This window comes from Arachis duranensis, chromosome 5 (assembly GCF_000817695.3).
Source record: "Arachis duranensis cultivar V14167 chromosome 5, aradu.V14167.gnm2.J7QH, whole genome shotgun sequence".
Taxonomy (NCBI): Eukaryota; Viridiplantae; Streptophyta; class Magnoliopsida; order Fabales; family Fabaceae; genus Arachis; species Arachis duranensis.
The window spans coordinates 88181602-88205034 of NC_029776.3; the positions used below are offsets into that span (position 1 = coordinate 88181602).

At 32.4% G+C, this 23433-nt stretch overlaps 5 protein-coding genes across 5 annotated transcripts; 4 read left to right on the top strand and 1 right to left on the bottom strand.

Moving 5' to 3' along the window:
• Nucleotides 1–1809: 1809 nt before the first annotated feature.
• LOC107490247 (serpin-ZX-like) lies at nt 1810–2289 on the top strand. Its single transcript, XM_052261803.1, has one exon. It carries the CDS (start codon nt 1810–1812, stop codon nt 2287–2289), a length of 480 nt encoding a protein of 159 aa, XP_052117763.1.
• Nucleotides 1850–4918, top strand: LOC127739662 (serpin-ZXA-like). The gene is made up of 3 exons (XM_052262508.1): nt 1850–2277; nt 3131–3515; nt 4331–4918. The coding sequence occupies exons 2-3, from the start codon at nt 3288–3290 to the stop codon at nt 4688–4690; spliced, it is 588 nt and encodes a 195-aa protein (XP_052118468.1). The 5' UTR covers nt 1850–2277; nt 3131–3287; the 3' UTR covers nt 4691–4918.
• A 4119-nt stretch (nt 4919–9037) lies between these two features.
• Nucleotides 9038–13191, top strand: LOC107490215 (uncharacterized). Its single transcript, XM_021143004.2, has 14 exons — nt 9038–9124; nt 9712–9767; nt 9924–10098; nt 10303–10404; nt 10513–10584; nt 10803–10919; nt 11016–11093; nt 11180–11242; nt 11349–11445; nt 11570–11648; nt 11727–11938; nt 12523–12668; nt 12825–12947; nt 13036–13191. Exons 1-14 carry the CDS (start codon nt 9038–9040, stop codon nt 13189–13191), a joined length of 1563 nt encoding a protein of 520 aa, XP_020998663.1.
• Nucleotides 13192–14326: 1135 nt separating this feature from the next.
• Nucleotides 14327–16622, top strand: LOC107490319 (senescence/dehydration-associated protein At4g35985, chloroplastic). The gene is made up of 6 exons (XM_016111097.3): nt 14327–14697; nt 14788–15138; nt 15398–15513; nt 15602–15768; nt 15885–15969; nt 16225–16622. The coding sequence occupies exons 1-6, from the start codon at nt 14446–14448 to the stop codon at nt 16397–16399; spliced, it is 1146 nt and encodes a 381-aa protein (XP_015966583.1). The 5' UTR covers nt 14327–14445; the 3' UTR covers nt 16400–16622.
• Nucleotides 16623–16729: 107 nt separating this feature from the next.
• On the bottom strand, nt 16730–20269 carry LOC107490320 (proteasome subunit beta type-7-B). Its single transcript, XM_016111098.3, has 8 exons — nt 19986–20269; nt 19370–19511; nt 18829–18925; nt 18679–18748; nt 18474–18578; nt 17670–17768; nt 17489–17576; nt 16730–17017 (listed from the first exon to the last, which is right to left on the bottom strand). The coding sequence occupies exons 1-8, from the start codon at nt 20127–20129 to the stop codon at nt 16941–16943; spliced, it is 822 nt and encodes a 273-aa protein (XP_015966584.1). The 5' UTR covers nt 20130–20269; the 3' UTR covers nt 16730–16940.
• Between the last annotated feature and the right edge of the window lie 3164 nt (nt 20270–23433).

Below are 23433 nucleotides of genomic sequence, written 5' to 3' on the forward strand. Positions count from 1 at the left end.
AGAGACTGATAGATACCATTCCTATAAGCACTACTTTGAGAAAAATTTGCTTAATGTCATAAGATTTTACATAACATGAGTTAGCATAAAATTCAAAGAAATATTTATTGTTTGCAGCAAATTTTTTAACACTAATCAAATTATCAGACATTTTAGGAGCATAAATAAAATTTCTTAACAATTTTTTTATAATAAAAAAAATTAGGTAACTATGACCAATATGAGATATTTTTGTATATGTGCCTTATTTAATAACATTTGATCAAGTCCTATGAATTCAGAAGTAGTGAGTGGATTAGATTTATTATGTGAAATATGGTGAGAGGTCCCCGTGTCAGGATATCAAGGATCTTCTTGAAATTAGAAGTTGTAGCCATATATGATGTTGGATTGTGAAAAGCTAAAGGTGGTGGAGCGGGCAAAGAAAAGAAATTTGAAGAAGATTCTAAAGACGTAAAACCTTAAGCCAAAAGCAAAACCTTTTGACATTGAGACTTTGAAGAAGCTAGATTTGTGAATCTTGAGCCATAAGCAAAACCTCTTCCAGCTGCTCTACTTGTGCTTGAAATCCTCTTCTATAACCTCGACCAAAACCTATTTGAGTGAAGTTTGATTGCATTAAGCCATGATCAGTCTTTTTGAGTAAAATTGTTTGCATATAATATAAACAATATTATTTAGAATTAATTAAGGTACTATAATAAATATTATGCCAAAATTTAAAAGTGATGTTATATGACTAACAAAATTTGATAAAATATTTGAAATCTAAACTCTACCACAATTTTCCAAAACAAAAGAGAGAGAGATTTACTCATCAAATTGAGGAAGAGAAAGAAGGAGGAGAGTAAACAAAAGAAAGAGAGATTTACTCATCAAATTGAGGAAGAGAAAGAAGGAGAAGAGTTTTAAATTTCGATTGAGAGTTAGTGTAACAGAAAAATAGTAAAATAATGTCGTTTAGGTGTGAACAGCAAAATATTATTTTTTAGTGACAAAAATAAATGGAATAACTAACTTGACTCACACCTTAAAATTTCAGGATATATTTTGAGTCAATTGAATATTAAAGAACTAAATTAACCTAAAATTCAAATTTTAAGAAAAATTTTAAATGTTAACTCGATTAATTTCCCTCTTACTTTCCTATGTTTCTAATTTTTTTTAGCCCACTAATATTATATTTAAAGTCATCATATAATAAGATAGCAAGAGATTCAAATAAAGATATAATTTAATGAAAATAAATGTAAAATTATTTGTACGGATTAATATTTTTGTACTTTATTTTTATTTACAATTATATATATTTATTAGACATAAATTATACAAAATATTAGATTTGATATTAAAATAAAAATATAAACAATCAACAAAATTTTAAAATTTATGATCAAAGAAAAAAATAAAAAAAAATTGACAAATAATCCTCGAAAATAAATCCGAAAAAAAAACTGGAGGAGCCTGCCGAAGATGAGGCCATTACGGCTCGCCTTTAGGCGTCCTCCTCGGGATAGCGTCATTTAAAGAACAAGGGTCAGTACAACCAAAAAAAATAAAATAAACAAAAAACTAAAAAAAAATCGGATGAGCCTACCTTGGTTATATTTATAATTAATATAGTTAAATAAAATATTAAATTAGTTGATCTTTATCTCAATCAAATTAAACAAACGATTAATAATAATAGATTCTAACAACTGACCAAGCAAATTGACGCACTAAAATAGGGATTTTGTTTCGCTGCCTATATATATACATAGACTAGAGAATCAACTATGAATCATGATTGAGTAGTTTTACAAAATGATGACAAGGAAAAGAAAATCACTCTCCAACTCTGCTCCCAACGACGCTGCCGCCCCCGACGCCACCACCAACGATGGTGAAAAAGCAACATCCGCTCCGGTGATCACTCCTGAATTCAGGCTTGCAAATCACTTGCTACTCTCCAAAAAAAGTGGCGGTTACAAGAACGTTGCTTTTTCGCCTTTGTGCATCAAACTCCTTCTTAGCATTGTCGCCGCCGGGTCTAACGGCCCGGTTTGTGACGAACTCCTCTCATTCCTCCGATCAGAATCCATCAACCATCTCAACTCCGTGGCAACTCAGCTCTTGTCCTCCGTGCTTGTCGACCCTTTTTCGAGCGGCGGACTTCTCCTCTCTTACACGAATGGTGTTTGGGTTGACAAAAGGCTATCTCTAAAGCCTTCCTTCTCACAAATTTTGGAGAACACTTACAAGTCCACTTTGACTTCACTTGATTTCACAAACAAGGTAAATTTTTAGTAGGATTGGAGGACTAATTTTTTCTATAATGATATTTTTTTAACAATTATATGATATGTAAATTAAAAATCAATTACCTGCCTAAAATATATTTTTAAATATAAATATAAATATATATTTAAAATAAATTAAATAATATATATTTATATATAAATTTATAATAATTAATTTAAAAGTTGATCTTTTATGCGGATATTGTTTTTGTTTTATGAAATATTATTATCTTATAATAAAAATTGTTAAAAATTTATTTTATCCATCATTTATATTAAAATTTCAACCATGCTGATTAAAATTCGTCATTAAACAAATTAGTTATATAAAATATATATTAAAAATATAAAATACATATGTTAAGTTAAAAGAGTATTAAGATTAAACTCATTTTAATATTTGATTGCTAAATAACACAAAAACTCAGGACAAATTAATATGCCAATCACTTAAATATCACAATTTTATGTTTGACCCTCTTAATTAGATCATATTTGATCAAGTTATGCTAGGTAACCAATAACTTTAAAAAAAATATGAACAGGAGACCTTAAATTTGATTATTATAAGATATGGTGAAAATTCAGGTGAAGTCGACTTCACGTGAAGTTGATATTTGAGAGCCATTAGTTAAAAATTTAGTCAAAGCAGTCATATCAGTGAAGTCAACTTCACCTGATTTTTCACCATTAATTATTCATGCCACTAATTAAATTTAAAATTTATTTATTTTTTTAACTCCATTATTCATCTTATTTAGCAATATTGTTGTCTGCCTATATTTTTTCTATTCGATATCCATAATCTTTTTCTTTAAAAACTAGTTTATTTGATGGTGACTTAAAAGGGTAAAGTAGCGAAGGAGATTAACTCATGGGCTGAAAGGGAGACCAGAGGCGTTATTAACAATATCATTGATCCTGATTCAATCCAATTGAAGGACGTGATCATGGCTAACACACTACTTCAAAGGATTATGGAGAGACAGCGGCACCTTCAGAAAAATGGATACACTGGATGGTGACTTTCATCTCTTAGATGGGGGTGGCTCAGTGAAGGTTCCCTTCATGGATGGAAGTCACCACTATTACGCCATTGCTCATCATTATCAAGATTTCAAGGTCCTCAGTCTTAATTACAGGGAAGCCAGAGAAAATGTGCCCAATAGGAGGTACACCATGCACATTTTTCTTCCGGATGAAATCAACGGCTTGCCGGCTTTGGTCCAAAAGGTATGTAGACCATAATCATTTGAGTAAATATTCTTTTGATTTGGCTGAATTTGGATCTTTTAATTTTTGAATTTTTATTTTAGAAGATAAAATATGATCTTTTATTCTTAAATGTTTTCTCTCTCATATTTTCTCTTGGTCTCACCTATGAATAAATGATGAGATATCGCACTTTACTATTTAAAATGAAATTCAAAATTTAGACGATTCAAAAAAAATTCTTTGTTAGTAAATAATTAAGAGTCTTTTTTTCTAAAAATAATTTATAAGGAAAAGCTAAATATTATTGTTGTTCTTAAATATATTATTAATTTTGATAAATATAATTATAACATATTTTCAATATAAAAATACTATTTACACAAAAAAACTAATCATTAAATAAATTATCATATATTTGTCCATTAATGATATTATGAAAATTAACTATACCAAATTTTTTATTCATATATATATAATACACGTTAAAATACTATATATGCATATTTTTTTTATTTTTTAATATGTATTTTATATTTTAACATGTATCATATATGAATAACTAATTTAATGGCTAGATTTTTACATAATATTATTGTTATTTTATATGTTGTCATAATTGAAAAAAATAAAAATTTTCGTGTGTAAATATGAATCATACTTGGTTTGTTAAAAAAAATTAACTACAAAATAAATTATTTGTATAAAATACATGTTGGAATATAAAATATATATTAAGAATAAGTTAAATAATATATATATTATATACAGATATATGATAATTGATTTTATAGTTATTTTTTTGTGTGATATAACATTTTTGTATATATATATAGGTGTGTACTGAATCTGAATCTCTTGCAAAGATGCTCCCGAGCGGTCATAAAATATTAGGTATGTTAAAGATCCCAAGATTTAAGTTATCTTTTAAGGTTGAGGCTTCTCCAATGTTAAAGGAGATGGGTTTGGTGTTACCATTCATGGAAGGAGCTTTCACTGAAATTGTGGAAGAGAGAGCTGCGTATATTTCTGACATTATCCAGAAATGCATCATTGAAGTGAACGAAGAAGGGACTAAAGCTGTTGCAGCTGCAAGGGTGCAATTACCTACGACTTCATCAGGAAGAACAACGAAGAAGCGTCCTCCTCGTTTTAACTTTATTGCAGACCATCCATTCTTGTTTCTGATTAGATAAAAGTACACTGGAACTGTTCTCTTTGTTGGTCAAGTGCTCAATCCTCTTGATGGTTGATACCATTGGTTATCAATATACCAAAAAACTCAAGTTACTAGGTTGCTGATTTATTACGCGAAGATGAGTTATTGGTCGAACTGTATGATATGGAGACGAATATTGTTCGTTAAGGAGTGAATTTTTGTTCGATGCAAATGCTTAATTGACTAGCTTATCGGTATTTATTTAAATAGGCTAATTTGAATCCATTTTGATAGGTATGGTTTATATTTTTTGTTACTTTTTGTATATGGCTTAATAATATAGACCACTGATTTAATTTCTAAAAATGTCTCTTTTGATCAGAATTTTTAATTGTCAATACTTAGAAATAATTGTTGGGAATAAGACATCATTCCTCCTTGAAAAAACACCTTTGACAGAAAAATAAAATAGACACAATCACAACACAAGAATTTAACGTGGAAACTCCAATTACCGGAGAAAAAACCACAGTCGTTGTCAAATGACAACCAGAGAATATCACTATGTGAAAATTGTTACAACACATAGACTTCTTTCTCTCACCGGCACCCCAGTACACCCACACTCTCTCAAAGCAAATATCTAACTACACCTCACAACACTCTCTAAAAAAGAGTACAGAGGAAAAGAAAAATCAGATACAAGCTTAAAGTGTTTCTGACGGGTGCAAAAACAAATGGAAAACTTAGCCTCATATTTATAGCCTAGGCCACCCACTCCATTTGCTATTCTAAGCAATGTGGGACTAATTCAACCAAATCCTAACAATCTCCACCTTGATTGAAATAGTCACACATCTTCAGCTTCCATTGTCAACACCGACAATTCTTTGCTGCCGTTGTCTATACCGACAATCATAGTTCAGAGAACTATCATACTCCACCATGAAAGTATACTCACTTGGAATTAGACCACTCCAAGCATTTCACCTTGGTACAGATCGAAACCTTGCTGAAAGTTCATGGTGCAACTTCCAAATTGGCTTTTCCTGGAAGTTCTTCAGCCATCGACCTAACTCCGCCACACACCTTGCATCTCAACGCCAACCAATGCCCGTGTGCAATTGTGGACCCGATTGCCACAACTTATCCTTATCCATGGCACTGCGGTAATACCATAAGGATACTTCTTGTCTTCTAGAGAACATCATCTTCTCTCATAGAGAGAGCAATATTGCAAGTATCAGATTGAGAGTCTTTTTCTGAAACCGCGTTACCTAGACAATTTCTCTTTACATGCCCAGGCTTTCCACATTTCCAGCATATTACACTCCTTCCACGATTTCCTTTTCCATAATTGTCACTTCTAACTACAAGTGCCAAATCTGATGAAGTGCTACCCTCATTTTTCATTCTTCTTTCTTCAGCAATGAGCTTACTGGCAACTTCTTCAAAATTCAGAGTTTCCTTCCCATACATTAAAATAGGTTTGATATACTCATAGGAAGAAGGAAGAGACAATATGAGTCTCAGTGCCTTATCTTCATCATCAATTTTCACTCCAATTGCCTCTAATTCAGAGACAATACCATTAATAGCACTAAGATGGTCGGAGATTTTCACATTGTGATCCATGCGTAAATTATGGAACTGCTCCTTCAATAACAACCGATTTGAGATGTCCTTTGCCTGATACAACCCTTCGAGTTTATCCCAAAGTTCCTTGACTGTTTTCATTCCTTGCACATTTGCAAGAACATTCTTAGCCAAACACAGGCGAATAGCACTTGCAGCTCTCAAATCTAGTTCCTCCCAATCTTCATCCTTCATACCAGAGATCCTCTCCTTCAACGCCTTGTGCAAACCTGATTGTATCAACACATCCTTAACTTGTACTTGCCACAAGCCAAAATTGATTCTTCCATCAAATTTCTCTATTTCAAGCTTCACAGCACTTGAATATCCTGACATTGTTGCAACCGTATACTGGAATAGTATAACTCAACTGTAGACCGTGCACTAGGAAGGGTCCCCAGGAAAGAAAGGTGGGTCACAATGGACACACTTAAATACCAAGTCTTTCCTTAGCCAGAACCTTTTCCAAACTGCACTCTCACAGAGTCACACTGCCTTCCAGCAACAACAACAGCAACCAAAGATCAATCTCAAGTTACAGGACAAAATTCTTTTCTGATGTGGAAGTTCAGACTAGGCAGACACAATCACAACACAAGAATTTAACGTGGAAACTCCAATTACCGGAGAAAAAACCACGGCCGTTGTCAAATGACAACCAGAGAATATCACTATGTGAAAATTGTTACAACACATAGACTTTTTTCTCTCACCGGCACCCCAGTACACCCACACTCTCTCAAAGCAAATATCTAACTACACCTCACAACACTCTCTAAAAAAGAGTACAGAAGAAAAGAAAAATCAGATACAAGCTTAAAGTGTTTCTGACGGGTGCATAATATATATATTTATATATAAATACATAATAATTAATTTCTTTTTGTGTACACAGTTTTTTGTTTACCAATATAAAATGAAAGAGAATGGAACACTCTTTTTATTACGGAAAGCACTAATTAATAAAAGAAAGTAGAGTTTTGCAAGGTTTGTGCATGCATTGCATGCAAAGCAATAACCTAATCATAGATCCATGAATTAAGGCCATAAAAAAGCTTTAATCTAAAAAAGACATGAAATGAAAAATTAATTTAGAATTTCTTTTCATGGTGATAATAAAACTTGTTTGTACTAATATTAAGAGGTAAGCTAAATGATTATGTTTATTATCTAACCAGAAAATATTTTCATTGGCTTTATGGTCAAAATGATTTTTCACAAAGTTTACATATACATCAATTTTATTGTTTGAGGTCTCAAATTTTTTTGGTGAAAACTCAAATGTAATGTCTTTATTTAAAATTGATAGTTGAAAATCATTATATAATCTGATAAATTTGACTAAATTATTATTTAATAATTTTTAACTATCATCTTTATAAGAAGACTATTTCATGTGAGTTTTTATCATTTTTTTATTTATTGTATACAGTATCTCCCACACTTAACGGACCAAAAATTAATTCGTTGCGAATTTAAAATTCATTTAAGGGTCTATCATTAGCCTGTAAAATTATCTAACACCTCTTGAAAGATACAATATTGGTCAAATTTTTTGAAATAAATAAAAAAATTATTTATTTCCAAAAATAAAATTATTTCATCTTTAATCTCTGAAATATATTTTTTTTTGTGGTGTTTGAAGCAAGTTTGCTTAATGCGAACTTGCTAAATGCTAATTAAAATCAGACGTGTATGTTTATTTAAAATTTTAAATAATTCTTTTCGTATTACTTTTAAAATAATTAAAAAAATATAAATACGTTTATTTAAATTAAAAGATTTAAAATAATAAGAGTGTTTTATTTATAATTTTTTAATTTAAAAATAATATGATTACATTAATTTTTTAATTTAAAATTGTCGATTTTAAACCATTTATTTTTTTAAAACCGAATAAACATAATTTTATTTTTATCAAATTAAATTAAATTATGTGAATTAAATGAAAAATAAAAATACACCAATACCATCTAAATGATAAGAAAATAGGAACAAGTTTGGACGAATTTATTAGTTTCAATGAAATTGGTGGATGCCATGGGCGAACTTTCCTTAATAAAATATGCAAGTCCAGGGTTGCAGTGGGCAAACTTGTTTCAACTAAAAAAAATATATTTCGAAAAATAAAAATAAAAATATTTATTTTGGAAAATAAATAATTTTTTTAATTTATTTCAGAAAATTTTCCTACAATATTGAATCAAGTTAGTTTGATAATGTGTCATATGTTAATTCGTGTTATTAATTTATTATTTAACGGACCAAAGACTAACGAAATGTTGATCTTTCCAAGACTATTAATTCATGTATGAGACTTGAGAGAACCATTTTGATTATTAACCATTAAAAAGCTTGCTCAAACAATAGATAGTCATTGTGACTGTTATTCTTTTTGTTATATATATACATATATATAATATTGATGTATAAAATAGTTGATACTACGTATAACTAAAAATAACCACCAATCCAACGGCCACTTCCCCTGTTCTCTATTTTAGGTGTGAGTGTGTCTCTCTCACTAATAATCAGAGACATAGAATGGAGAGAGAAAGAAAGAGAGGTTGTGTTGATTTGTGTGGTGAAAATGGAATAAAGAAAATGGGGTCAGCTAGATCAATGAAATATTCTAGCTTGTCTTGTGTTTGAGTCAGAGAGTTTCAAAGGAAGAAAAGGAGGAAGAGAAAGAGAAAAAGAAAGACAAAGAAGAAAAAGAAGAAAAAGAAAAAGGATCATTGTAATATCAATGACTTTATTAGAGTATTTCGATTTGTTTCTCTTCTCTGCCTGTAGATACCTCTCCTATCCTTTCGCCATTTACGTTCATTATCAGGTTTTCACATTTCACTCTTCTTTTTTGGTGATTCAAGTAATGCTTTTTTATTTTCCTCCAATTGGAAAACAAATTTTAACATTCAACTCCTTTTAGAAAATACATGAAATTTCCTTGGTAAAATGAGCATTGCCTTCTTTTCTTCCTGAAAATTTTATTATTTTGTTTGATTATTTCATTTACTATATCATATGATGAGTTGTGTTATCCCTTTTGGAGATGCTACATGGACATTTTTTTGTGGGGTAATTTTTAGAAAATGGATGAATTTGTGTTAAGTTCATGGCTTGTGAAGCATGTTAATTGCTTTGAAGTATTTAGATTCTAGGAATATGTACTTCATAGTTGATACTTGGGGGCCAAGCAATGCGTCAATATAGTAGAGGCACGCAATGACCTTAGAAACCGAATAGTTGGGAGATACCTTTCAAAAACTCGACAGCGTAAAGCATGCATTTGTCTTATCCTCACTATGGTACTCGGTTCTAGCATAGTTAAAGAAAGGAAATTCTCCCTTGAGAGAATTGAAAATCTACCTTGATAAACAACATCTCATAAAAACATAAACACTTGTGTTTGCTTTTCAGGGATGTTTAATTTCCTTAGTTCTTGCTATTGGATGGGCCCTTGCTGCTCATATCAGGTACTCGTTTAATGCGTGCTCCAGAAACATCTACAATCGCCTACTCTTTTGTTTTTATAATATTTTTGGAACATACATTAAATGTACCATAGAAGCATGAAAATACTATTATGATGATACAAAGAAACTTACATTAGATTTTTTTTGGCATATCAGGAACAAAGAGAGAAAAAGAATAAAGAGAAGTATGGATAAGGGTAATAGTTTTGCTTTCCTTTGTCATGATATCAATCAACTTGAGCATTCCAATCAGGTTAATCTGCCAAGAGTGACAGTAATTATGCCCTTAAAAGGGTTTGGAGAGCACAATCTCCACAACTGGAGGAGTCAGGTATAAAAGACTAGTTCTTAAACAATTCATATATGCCAAATTTCTATCAAGATTGAAATTAATATAGTGCGTAATCAAACAACTTTTATTTATGTACATTCATGAATTACATTGTTTTATAAGTTTGTAGAAAGTATATCAAACTATTTTCATTTTGAATATGCAAGTTTTTATATATGATTATTGTTTCTGTTACATGTGCAGTTAACATCACTTTATGGTGGCCCTCTAGAATTTCTGTTAGTGGTAGAAAGTAGAGATGACCCTGCTTACAATGCTGTATCAGAACTGATATCAGAATTTGGGGTACAACTAAAAACTTCATCTTGAGGCTTTTCCCCTTTTGATCATCAAAATGAGGCTTGATTCTATTAATTTGTTCCCCTTGCACTGACAATCAATTGGTATATGCAGAGTGCTATTGATGCTAAGGTTATTGTAGCTGGTTTGTCAACAACTTGTAGTCAAAAGATTCATAATCAGTTGGTATAAGATTTTTTCTTAATTTCACTTTTCTAGCATATTTGAATGCAAAGTAGGACCTTGTTACACATTTGAACTTCACTCTTTTCATCTTACTTTGATTCTGAATTCGCTCTAAATGAATACTACTTGTAAGTTAATCACAAAAAACAGCAACTTATGTACCAAAACAAACCACAAATCAAATTCACTAAAATTGCATAGTATTGGAACCTGGGCAGGTTGGAGTGGAGAAAATGCACAAGGACAGCAAGTATGTATTGTTCTTGGATGATGATGTTAGGCTTCATCCTGGAACTATTGGAAGCCTAACTTATGAAATGGAAAAGAATCCTGAGGTATATAATTTATATGATTCTTTTTCCCTTTTTTAACAATCAGATCATTTCTATGGTTACATTTGTTTAGAATTTTACTATTTTCATGCTTAATAGATATTTATTCAAACCGGATACCCTCTTGATTTACCATCCGGAAGTTTAGGAAGTTACTGCATCTACGAATACCATATGGTACACAACTACCCTCTTGCTTTTTTATTTATTAGAATCTATGTTTATAAGTCTGCATAATATGTTTCTTCACATTTTTTTTTCAGCCTTGTTCAATGGGATTTGCCACAGGTGGAAAAACATTCTTTCTTTGGGGAGGATGCATGATGGCAAGTAGCTTCTACTTCTTATTGCAGTTGCTACACAAAAGAATATGATTAATGTCTTAAAATCTTAAATTTTAATCAATTCTAAGTATATTCAGTTTTCCTCTAGATGCATGCTGTGGACTTTAGGAAAGACAATTATGGCGTAGTCTCCAGTCTTCGATACGGTGGATATTCTGATGACATGACTCTTTCGGCCGTAGCTGGTATACCTTTTGTATCTAGATACATTAACTTTTATCAATGTCATAGTTGTTCTCAAACCTTGAACAGAGGGACTAATGGCTACCATGCATGTTGTGTTCATGGCCATACTATTGTCAAATTCAGGGGCTCACAAGAAGCTAGTTTCTTCTCCCCCAGTTGCTGTCTTTCCTCATCCCCTTGCAACTGATCTTAATTTTGCAAGGTTTGTTGTGACAATTAATGTTTTTTCTTTCTTTCTTCATATATTCTATGATGGTAACTATTTTAAAATTGTATGCAGGTATTGGAACTATTTGAGAAAACAAACATTTGTTTTGGAGTCATACACGTTCAAAGTGAATCAGATAATGAACCGTGCATTATTTGTTGTGCACTGCTATTTGTCATGGGGATTTGTAGCACCATTTTTTATGGCAGTGGTTCATGTTGTGGCAGCACTTAGACTTTACATGAATGGCCAATCAATTGAAGAAAATGCCTATGTTTATGGGGGTGAGAACACTTTCTTTCCCTTTTAGGTAGGTTGTTTGTGAATGTGTCAGAACTCTCCTGATAAGGATCTTTCATGCTATATATCTATTTTAACCTATTCACAAATTGAACAATGACAAGTGCATTTTTATTTTCTCTCTAAGAAGGGAACCCTGTAGCAACGGTTGAGTTGTCTCCATGTGACCTCAAGGTCACGGGTTCAAGTCGTAAAACAACCACTGATGTAATTATCAGGTTAGGTTGCGTCCCGAATCCTATGTTAACGTAGAATGCTTGTGCACCTGATTGCCCTTAAGAAAGAGTAATTTAAAATTAAAAGTTTGCACTCATAACATGGAGTTAGGTATAAAGAACTTGATCTAAGTTTGCAGTACACATGGATTGTGTGAGGTTTTAAGAGAAAGAAAGAGAAATTAGGTATGGCAGTTTACTGTAATATTTTATAGTGTATTATTTATCTTCTTCCTTATTTATATTCCATTTCTACTAATGAAAGCATTCATGAAAACACAAAGTATGCAAAAAAGGATGAAAAATTTTTCCCTCAGAAAACTCAAGCATTCTAACGGTTTGTGTTTCCTTAGGAGTAAGATTGGTGGGCTTGCTAGCAGGATGCACTCTTCTTGCCCTTTTTTCAATGTGGAACTTGACAAGGATAGAAGTTAGACTTTGCAATATATTGTCCCCAGAGGCACCCCCACTTCATCTAGGTTCCTATAACTGGTGTCTTGTAAGTATTCATTTCTCCAAACTTACTTTATCATTATAGGATAGAGAGTATCAGAGGTGATGATTAGATGATAAGTACAAAAGAACAAAATGCGAGAGTCCGAAGCTTCCTAAAAATACCAAAGTAATGATAACAATTCTTTGGAATGTTGAACAGGTGTTCCTAGCAATGTTGGTAGGTAACTTCCTATACACTATTTGCGCCATTCGCTCTCACTTCTCTCAATCTATCAATTGGTCTGGCATCAGATACTATTTGAAAGATGGTAAAGTCAGCAGGGTAAGTTGGTCGAATTTTATATGCTAATTTCACCAACCATCATATCTTAATTATGCTACTAATTATGATTTTGTTGTATAATGTTCAGATTGAGAGAACTCAAGGAACACAGGATATGCACCCAGTTTTCACAGACTTGGCAAGAAAATACTTGTATGGCAAGAAAGAGTTGGCTTATAAAGGCTCACATGCCAATAATCATAATAAGGGAAAGAAGAGGCGCCAAACAAAGAAATATCACTAACTATTTATATATATAGAACTATGCTTCATGCAGTATGCAACAAAAGTCACTGTCTAGGTAGCTATACTAATACTATAGTGTGTCTCTGCCCCAGTTTTTTGAGGCATGATGGGGCAGATTGATCTTGAAAACAAGAGATTTTTGGTAGATCAATATTGTTATTATTTATTTTAGTTATTCATCATTGTCTAGAATCCTTGTTACGAAAAAAATGATTATTCGGCTCATGGGGGGCCTGCTTTCTTGTAAATCTAACAATTCAATTCTGTATTTTTGTATTTTTGAAAGAAAAATTAGAAAATAAAGCATAAATATGTATCTTGTTTCTTTCAGTAGCACCAAAAGGATTATGTGTATGGCTCTATAAATAAAATACACCAATCTTGAAGAATGTATTCAAGCTTTATGATTTATCATTCAGATTTGGTGTTATGCTTAGCAAGTGTTTTGGTGCAAGTGGTTTCAACTGGCTCAATTTCAGAACTGTTGTACATTTTTCCTCTTTAGTTTTGCTGCATTTGTGAATCTGATCAAGTGATCATACATTCAGCTCTCCAGGAATCTGATATATAGACTTCAGAAAATAGAAAGTTCTAATGTTTTGCTGTTTCCATTTTTTAGTTTGTTTAAATTATGTACTTTATCTCAAGAAAACTGCTTTATTTTATTAAGGAAAAAAGAAAATCCAAATAACAACCATAAGAGTTAAGACAAGAATCTATCATTAACATTTACTACAATTGAAGTAAAGTATTCCTCAAAATGAACTAAAAAAAGAGTCTCAAGAAAAAAAAATATTATAGTTGCTATTATGCAACAATCATAGAAGAGAAATAGAGAAAAGAAAGAAGAACTAGGAATTCAATCTACCAGTTTAGATAGAATTCGCATCCAAATAGACCAAAAGAATCATGCAGAGAAAAGAATGGTGCAGATAAAAGAATCATGCAGTTATATAAATATATAATAAAGTATCTGCTTTCACACTTGGAGTGCAAGTTGTGATGCTGCTGCAGATTATTCAACAACAAACATGCTCAATATTCTTTTTTTTTCCCCTCATATATTCCACTCAAAGCCACATTAACTTAACACCGAATTATTCTTTCAAGAACAGAATAAAGCAATGAACAAAAGAATCCAATATCAGCAACAATAAGAACTTGTCCTTATGCTTCTTATCTCCATTAACATTCCAAAATTGGTCCCAAGAAAGTGACCAAGAAACACAAACACAAAGCACAAAAATCAAAGATGGGTTGCAATGGCTCAAAATCTTATGAACCAGAACCTTATTCCAGAGAAGCCTCCATGGCTCCTTCAGGTTATTCTGAACAATTCTCATCAAGGCCTAAAACCAAAGGCCTCACACATGAAATCTTGATGCAGATCCCAGTATGCAGGGTTCATCTGATGGATGAAGGAGAAGCTCTTGAGCTGGCTCAAGGCCAGTTTATGATCATCAAAATCATGGATGATAGTGTGTCTCTAGCCACCATCATAAGAGTAAGCTCTGTGCCTAAATTTCGACAGAAGTACTAAAACAACCACAATACGTTCATAAGATTGTTCAATACTTGTATTTGTGCAATATAGGTTGGAAATGAACTTCAGTGGCCTTTGACAAAAGACGAGCCGGTGGTGAAGATGGATGCACTCCATTACCTATTCACCTTGCCTGTGAAAGATGGTGGTGAGCCCCTCAGCTACGGCGTAACATTCCCAGAGCAGTGCCTTGGGAGTATGGAGTCCCTGGATTCTTTTTTGAAGGAGCACTCTTGCTTTTCTGGATTGAAATGGAGTAAGGAGAAGAGTGGTGATCTTGATTGGAAGGAGTTTGCTCCGAAAGTTGAAGATTACAATCACTTTCTTGCCAAGGCAATTGCTGGAGGGACTGGTCAGATTGTTAAGGGTATCTTCATGTGCAGTAATGCTTACACCAACCAGGTTTACAAATATTATTAGTTGCTATAAAATTTTTTGTTTTCGCCCTTGAATCGTGTTGGATATCTGATTAACATCCCTTCTTAGATATTCAAATAACATGACTTGTTCTTAATATTGAGACTATGAATTGATAACATGGACTATGAACTGTAGCTAGAAAATCTAAAGTTGCTCCCTAGACAATTCTTTCTTCTTGCTAGAAAGAAAATCTTAGTTTATATGCCACTAATTTTGTAGACATAATTTTCTTGAAAATCAGGTCCACAAAGGAGGAGAAAGCATCCTAAGCAGTGGTGGAGATAAGAGAAATGGTGGCATGAGCATCAAGTCTGATGATGGAACAAAGAATGGGAAGATGAATGAAAACCTTAAACGGTATTCAAAACACTACATTCAACATTTACACAACATAGATAGTGAGGAGACTAATTAATTATATTACCTTTGCTTTGCAATAATATAGGGTGAGAAAACTGTCGAATATGACAGAAAAATTAAGCAAATCAGTGCTTGATGGAGTTGGAATAATGAGTGGATCAGTGATGGCACCAGTCGTCAAATCGCAACCTGGACAAGCGTTTCTCAGGATGCTTCCTGGAGAAGTTTTGTTGGCCTCCCTTGATGCAGTCAGTAAGTAATATAAAACATTACTTTACCTTTAAGACTATCTATAACATAGTAGCATCATTCTTATTTGTAAGAATAAGTAGCATCAATTTGATTTATGGTTTCTTGTAATGTTGCAGACAAAGTTTTTGAAGCAGCTGAAGCTGCTGAAAAACAGACTCTTTCTGCCACCTCCCAAGCTGCAACCAGAATGGTTTCCAATAGGTAAAAGCCATTGCACCATTACAGTGGTTAATAAGTGAACACTAAGATTTTAATTTAATTCCTTATTTGTGTTTACACCAATGTCATTATGGATTTAATTTGTTAAAACTAAATCAATAGACATTCATAAAAAATTCAAATCATTGTAAAAAACTACCTAACATATACTAACGCAATAAAGTATTTAAGAAATATTCATTGCTTGCTTATCAAGAAATACACATATAACTTGATGTGGGATCCATGGATAAACAGGTATGGAGAAGAAGCAGGTGAGGCTACAGAGCATGTGTTTGCAACTGCAGGACATGCTGCTAACACTGCTTGGAATGTGGCTAAGATACGGAAGGCCATTAATCCAGCTTCATCAGCAGCCACAAAAGGGGCACTAAGGAATGCTGCCAAGACTAATCCAAGTGTTAGATATTAAAATCCAACTATCCTCTTTTGTGTTTGGCGACGGTTAATGCATAATCTTTTTACTTGTACATAGGTGTATTGATTAGGCCTAAGCTTACTTTGCAAGAATCAATTTGATGAAGGAGAAATTCATTGTTTGATAGAACTTGCAAGAAATATTATCTAAAAGTATTATTGAAGTAAAAATAATACCTGTATTCACTTTTTCTAAAAAAAAAAGAAAAAAAAAAGGAACTGCTTGCTTACTATGTCATTACCCCTAACCTCGATCATTATTTAATAATGATTTAAGTCGTTAACAAATTTTATGTTCCAAATAGCTAATCTTAGCACACACACATTTGCATCGGCTAATCAAATTCATTGTTTAATAGACGTGCGTTCACCATTCAACCCAACTGTTTCAAATGATGAAGTATGATGCAAATAATGTTGCGTAAATACAAAGTCAAAGTAACGCAAAAAAAAGTAGAGATATAAAACATGAAAAACATTCTGTTAGTCTAAGTTCCAGACCAATCAAGAGTAACATTTAATTTTAGTAAATGATACTACTCTTCCATAGCATCTCCTGCTTCAATCACTTCCACCTTCTCCTTCAGTGGGGTAATCGTTGTTGCAAGAACCTCTGTACCAGATATAAATATTCTAATCAGATATAATGTATCATCAATAACACATTGGATACACTCATGGTTCATAGAAAGTAGAAACACATAGAAGAAGCACTTTGAATCACTGGTTATGAATCCAAGTGTATCTGCTCAAACACCTCAGCAAGAATTTTACTTTACTTAATAATTTAAAACATTGTAATGCAAGGGTATTGTCCCGAATCACTTGAGGTGTATTTCTTAGTTGGTTTTAGGAGGGAAAAAAGGAAAAGAAGGGTTTTGCAGTATGAAGGACAAATCAAGGCCCTCCAAGAAAACCAGCAAACGCCCAAGTGGTTCTTGATTTGTACGAAAAAGATTTGTTACCAAATTTGCAAATTGTGATATATTAAGCAATGCGTCAATTACTTGTTTGCAAGCAGCAAATGAAATATTATTTAGGTGCTCTCTATTGTAGGAATAAATTAGTAAAGTTTGCTACTAACCAGTCTTTTTCGAGAAGGTAAAGCCCTTTGGATTAACATAAGTTCGAGGATTTGGCTGCATGTGGTTCCTAAGATACTCCTTGTGCCCCTGTGCAGCATAAAATAAGAATTTGCACTTAAGAAGAAAAAAGAAGATTTCCCCTAAAAGACCAACTCATGGCAAATGATCAAGATGCTTTACCTTGGTTATTACACAAACATCAACATTACTTCCACTTCCCAAGTCATTAAACACACCAGCAAGTATTGCCTCACATACTATCTTTATTCCTTCATCCTTCTGTAACATGAAAATGCTCACTAAATCAAAAGCTTTGCAAATTGCAACATAAATTTGATGAAATTTTTAGCAGAGGTAAAAACCACAATTATGGGTAAAAACTTCATTGTATCTGAAGGTAGGTTTCTTTGGATATGGTATATGAACAATAAAAAAGAAGGGGCAGGGATACCTCACCCTGTAATACACTAATTACTTGAAACTATTTTCTGTGATAATAGAATCCTAAAAAATTGTTGCATGGGTAGTAAGACTGAGGCAGGTTGGTCCAGGTAACTAGCAAAGGCTGCCAAGGTCTATGGAAATAAAAACAAATAGCAAAAATCTTCCACATAAGCTTTGTAACTGAGTGCTCTTCTAAGTGGAACTGACATTAGCAAACATAGTCCAAACAACCTTTTTTTTTTTTTGGAGCCGAAGACTAATGAGAAGTCTGAGGGCTTCTGAGGACATGACAGCTAGAGTTGGAGGATATAAACGGTTCACTTCAGTTCTTCAAACAGGTTTGGGTTTTCTCATATTCAAGATATTAACAGTTCAGTTCTTCAAATCTCATGAATGTTTCAGTTTGTAATGGAAAAACAAACCAAGCCCAGTTATAAATAAATAGAATTCCATATCAGAATATAACCAAATGCAGATGTGTTAATAAGTTGTAAAGCTGCCTTTTGTCACAAATTTCAAAGCCTTAACATGGTCACTTACAGTTAAGCCCTCCTTGAATTTAGACTCAAATACTGACATTGCAGCAAGGGAACCAGAACCCATTGTCGCAAATGGGAGCGTGTCAGTTGATCCATGTGGATATATCTGAAAACCATATAGCAGAAGTCATGAAATATCACACCATATATGCATTTAAAAAAGAAAGTTCAGTATTGAAGATAAAAACTTTTAGCAACAAACTAACCGTGTGCAAATGTGGTCCAGTGACATCAACCCCACCAAGCACTAATGCAGCTGAGACATGACCTTGGTAACTGGACAAAAAGTTCAGTCAGTAAGAACAAGAGTTTAATGCAGAGAGCAAGTTAACTTGAGAGAATATCCAAAACTCAACTTGAAAAGATGTCTCTTTAGAAGGGTCAGTGCTGTAACAACTCTTGATTCTCGACCAGTATGGTAACGATGCAATTGCAGCTGTGAACTAACCATGTCTAGCACAAGAACAAATATCTCATTCTGAGTTGTTCTAAGATATTAATAACAAAACCTATACAAAGACAATATAACATGGTTTGAATTTTGACATTGAAGTGGCTATAAAATTGTGGACCACAATGGCAGCCTGATACGGCTAATGCAGGTTTAGCAAATTATTATGGCTGCATTAGGTGTTGTGGTTCACAATTGAAAAACCAAGCTGTTAAAATAGTAATGAATGTTTTTACCCAAAAAAAAAGTAATGAATTCATGATGCATGAAATAACAGTTGTAACAAGATCCGACAAGCTTGTAGGTGTGATTCATCATGTCTAATATCAATCCTTTACCCGAACTTATCAAAGTCCCCAAACCATGTGCTTGCAACTAAAATGTGCCCAAAAATGCAGGTGTAACAAAAAGAAGAGAAATATTCAGTTTTAGCAAATATGAAATACCAGTTACAGCCTCTGTATCAGCAGCAGTGCCTGCTCCACAGCAATATATGTTTGGTGCCATATAATGAATTTTCTCACAGTTTTTATCAGCAACTATGGGTCCCTCAGTGGCCCTTGTATCTGCTCCAAGAATGACACCATCCTGGTTCAAATTTATTTGTGTGGAGAACTTTAACATTAGAATAGGCTATACAAATAGAAATTCACAATGAAAAAACCAAGTCTTTTCTCACTAAATGGGATGAACCACACAATTCAAGATATATCGTATCCCATCCTCTATCATAAACAATTCAAGCACAGATTCTTAAGTCCATAAATCTTGACTATAGTACTTTACATTCTTATAGTCTCAACAGGTTTGACCTAAACGAACCATTGAGCATACTAACAGGTTTCTATACATCTACGAACGAGTCCATGAAATGATATGAAGAGAAAAATTCCAAACGTGAGTTGAAAGCAATCAATTTTTTTTTTCTAAATCTCTGCTAAGTACCCTACTTATGAATTGTGATGGCCCAATAACCCCAACTAGAATAACACGAATAAACAATACATAACAGTAATTAAGGGACAGATGAAGAGACTAAGACTTAAAAAAATGAGAAGGCACCTGGAAAATCAAACCGACTATGGTAGTTCCTGTCTTGAGAAAAGACTGAGGCTTAAGACCCTTCTTCTGAAGCATGTCATTCCTTCTGCAGAGATCGAAACTGAAACCCCCCTTGGGAGGAAGATCGATGGACGACTTAGCCATGCCCTAATTGGAGAAGCAACTACAATAGAGAGTGAAGAAGATCTCCGGCGTAGAGGAGTCGAAGACGAACGGTGAATCACAGAGGCAGAGGCTTTAGAAAGTGTGCACAATGGGTTAGAGTTACGCTTATACGAAGAACTGAGGGTACAATGAAAGAAATAAATCTCTTTTTTAAAGAGAGATGTGTTAAAAATTTTAAATATATTTTATTTGTAAATAATATTAAAATTTAGATTTTTTCTCATTGTAAGTATCAGCATGCCAATAAATTATAGTCTAAATGAATTATAATTCAAATAATATAGTCTTTTAATATTTATTTAGAGATTATAAATTTGAGTCTTTTTATCTTTAATAAAAAAAATATCAACGAGATATAAAAAAAATGCCTTTATATATCAACTGCAAACTAGATTAATTAAAATCGAAAAAGGATAAAAATGTTTTAAGTTTGAGAAAATTTTGGAATTTTTTTTTAGAGATTATTCTATGTAATAGGACCCCTTTATGGTGTGTTTAGTGGATATCAACAAATTGAATAAGAGATGACACATTAGAATATTTAATATTAGACTGAGGTTAGTGATTTTATTCATTTAATTTTGTTATTTTATTTGAACAATTTTAATGTTGTATTATGGTTTATGTATAAGAATATTATTATTCAATCTATTAATACCTAGATTAAGATAGGTTGTTCACATAATATAATTATAGGATTTAGATTATTTGTCGGTTATAAAATGTTGAATATGTAAATATTTTTTATTTGTAAATATTTTTAAACTAGCTTGGAAGAGTTTTTTTTGTTGGTAATTATTTGTAATTTTGTTGTTTAATGGTATTTATTTGATTATCCTAAATGATATAATTAACCTTTTAACTCTTTAAAATATTTATTTTATATAATTTATAGGCAATAGAGAATACACAATAGAGTCACAATTACTTCGATTTGGAATAAGCAATAAATAAGGGAAAGGAATTAAGAAAGCGAGAAATAGATGATGTTGAACAACGATTTTTATCACCGAAAATCTTCTATCACGGAGTAGTTGATGAGATAACCAAAAACCGATAATAAGTTCTTAAAATAAATCAATTTCTTATCAAAATGACATTAAAAACAACTAATATTCACTCAACTGTCTCATAATCAAATAGCAAAAGTAAAAAAGTTATTGTCATCGGACATACCAACACAATTGCTTTGTGAAATAAGCCCCTTTTCACTCGCAGAACAAGTAAAAACTAAAAAATAAAAAATAAAAACAGTAAACACAATAAAATCTTATTTTTTATTTTTACCTTCTGTTTTCAGATTTTATTAAAAAATTCAGAAAATAGATAAAAATAAAAACAAAAAAATGCAAACTAAATACACTTTCAGATTTTTGTTTTGGTTTTTGGTTTGTAAAATGGGTCATGTTGGGCTCGAAGAAGTTTATTTTTATTGGTCCTGAAGTAGTGTTAATTACCATACAAAAAAAAAAGTAGTGTTAATTATAAGTTAGCCACCGACCTGGTTTAGCGTCAATGCTAGACCTAAAAAAGAAAAACACTCTTTACAAGAGCATTGCCATTAGGGTTCTTCTTTCTCTCTTTACATTTCGTAATGCCATTAGTTTTTGATATTTCACAATGCGTGATGCATCGGTTCTCTCGCTTTCCCAAGGATTTAGAGGCAAATTATTCTTTATTCTTCATTCATCACTCTATCTTTCTTTCCCTTTTCTGTCTTGTTTTACTTTCACAATTGTAGCAGTTCATAACTGTTTTGGAAATAAAAGATGTTGCTGTGTTTTCAGAGGAAGCCAAGTCTTATCAACAACGAGAAGGAGTTGCTGTGTTCATCAATGGTTATATTTTTACCTACCAAACCTCTCAATTTTTAAGAAGCCAATTAGCCAAGTCTTATCATCAACGAGAAGGAGGATGAGTATCATGAAGAGGGTATCTTTCTTTTGTTCTTTTTCTTTTTCTTGCACGTTATAATGGATTTTCTTGAAAAAAAAAAAAGAAACTTTTCTGCTGCATGATTAGGTAGTTAATGGCGATGCCTCAAGAATCAAGGATTTCAAGGCAAATTATTCTTCATTCATCACTCTATCTTTCTCTCCCTTTTCTGTTTTGTTTTCCTTTCACAATTGGACAAATTCATAACTGTTTTGGAAACAAAATCTGTTGGTGTGTTTTCAGAAGCAGAATAATGCTGTTGATGAGTCCCCATCGATGCGTCGACGGTTATATTTTTACCTACAAGCCTCTCATTTTTGAAGAATCCAAGACTTACCATCAACTAGAAAGAGGATGAAGAGGGTATCTTTCTTTTGTTCTTTTTCTTTTTCTTGCATGTTATAATGGGATTTTTTTTGAAAAAAAAAACGAAACTTTTCCACTGCATTATTAGTTAGTAAATGGCAAGTCCTCAAGAATCAAGAAGTTTCTATTTTAGAGTTTCTTCGGTTTTGCTTTTTTATTGTTACAAGACAAGTTGAAGCTTTGGTGTTTTGAAATTAAGCAATGATATTATTATAAATGTTTTAAAATTTAGATACAAAAATTTTTACATAGCCGGTTCCAAGCCCGGATAAAAGAGGAGGATGAATGATGGTACAACGTGGCTTTTATGATCTTGAAAAGATCGAGATACGATATAATTGGACCCAATTTGAAAAAAAGGGTGATATACGTTTGCTTTTATGATCTTGAAAAGATCGAGATACGATATAATTGGACCCAATTTGAAAAAAAGGGTGATATACGTTTGCTTTTATGATCTTGAAAAGATCGAGATACGATATAATTGGACCCAATTTTGGAATAAGGGTGATATACGTTTGCTTTTATGATCTTGAAAAGATCGAGATATGACATACTTGAACCCAATTTGAAAAAAAGGGTGATATACGGTTGCTTTTATGATGAATGATGGTAAACATGGCTTTTATGATCTTGAAAAGATCGAGATACAACATACTTGGACCCAATTTGAAATAAAAGGATGATATGCATCCGCTTTTATGATATGAGAAAAAAGGGGACATGATCTACAAGACCCAAAAATTGAAAATGTCCGTTGGATGACATGTGTGGCTTTTATAATCGGAAAAGATGGAAATGCGTTGACCTTAGAATCTGAAATAAAATGGTGTTAGCTTCTTTTGTTCGAGAGGATTGTGATATCTATACTTGACCCTAAAATAAATGGTGTTAGTTTTTTTTGTGATATCTATACTTGACCCTAAAATAAATGGTGTTAGCTTTTTTTGTTCGAGAGGATGGTGATATCTATACTTGACCC

Excerpts from the sequence above, each read along its gene's own strand:
- LOC107490247 (XM_052261803.1), top strand. The coding sequence starts at position 1,810 with ATGACAAGGAAAAGAAAATCACTCTCCAACTCTGCTCCCAACGACGCT.
- LOC127739662 (XM_052262508.1), top strand. The coding sequence starts at position 3,288 with ATGGATACACTGGATGGTGACTTTCATCTCTTAGATGGGGGTGGCTCA. Across the intron at positions 3,516-4,330 it reads TGCCGGCTTTGGTCCAAAAG|GTGTGTACTGAATCTGAATC; the intron begins GTATGTAGACCA and ends ATATATATATAG.
- LOC107490215 (XM_021143004.2), top strand. The coding sequence starts at position 9,038 with ATGACTTTATTAGAGTATTTCGATTTGTTTCTCTTCTCTGCCTGTAGA. Across the intron at positions 10,585-10,802 it reads AAAAGATTCATAATCAGTTG|GTTGGAGTGGAGAAAATGCA; the intron begins GTATAAGATTTT and ends GAACCTGGGCAG. Across the intron at positions 11,649-11,726 it reads ACTGATCTTAATTTTGCAAG|GTATTGGAACTATTTGAGAA; the intron begins GTTTGTTGTGAC and ends AATTGTATGCAG.
- LOC107490319 (XM_016111097.3), top strand. The coding sequence starts at position 14,446 with ATGGGTTGCAATGGCTCAAAATCTTATGAACCAGAACCTTATTCCAGA. Across the intron at positions 14,698-14,787 it reads CTCTAGCCACCATCATAAGA|GTTGGAAATGAACTTCAGTG; the intron begins GTAAGCTCTGTG and ends TGTGCAATATAG. Across the intron at positions 15,514-15,601 it reads ATGAATGAAAACCTTAAACG|GGTGAGAAAACTGTCGAATA; the intron begins GTATTCAAAACA and ends GCAATAATATAG.
- LOC107490320 (XM_016111098.3), bottom strand. The coding sequence starts at position 20,129 with ATGGCTAAGTCGTCCATCGATCTTCCTCCCAAGGGGGGTTTCAGTTTC. Across the intron at positions 18,579-18,678 it reads CTGGACCACATTTGCACACG|ATATATCCACATGGATCAAC; the intron begins GTTAGTTTGTTG and ends TATGGTTTTCAG. Across the intron at positions 17,577-17,669 it reads ATGTTTGTGTAATAACCAAG|GGGCACAAGGAGTATCTTAG; the intron begins GTAAAGCATCTT and ends TATGCTGCACAG.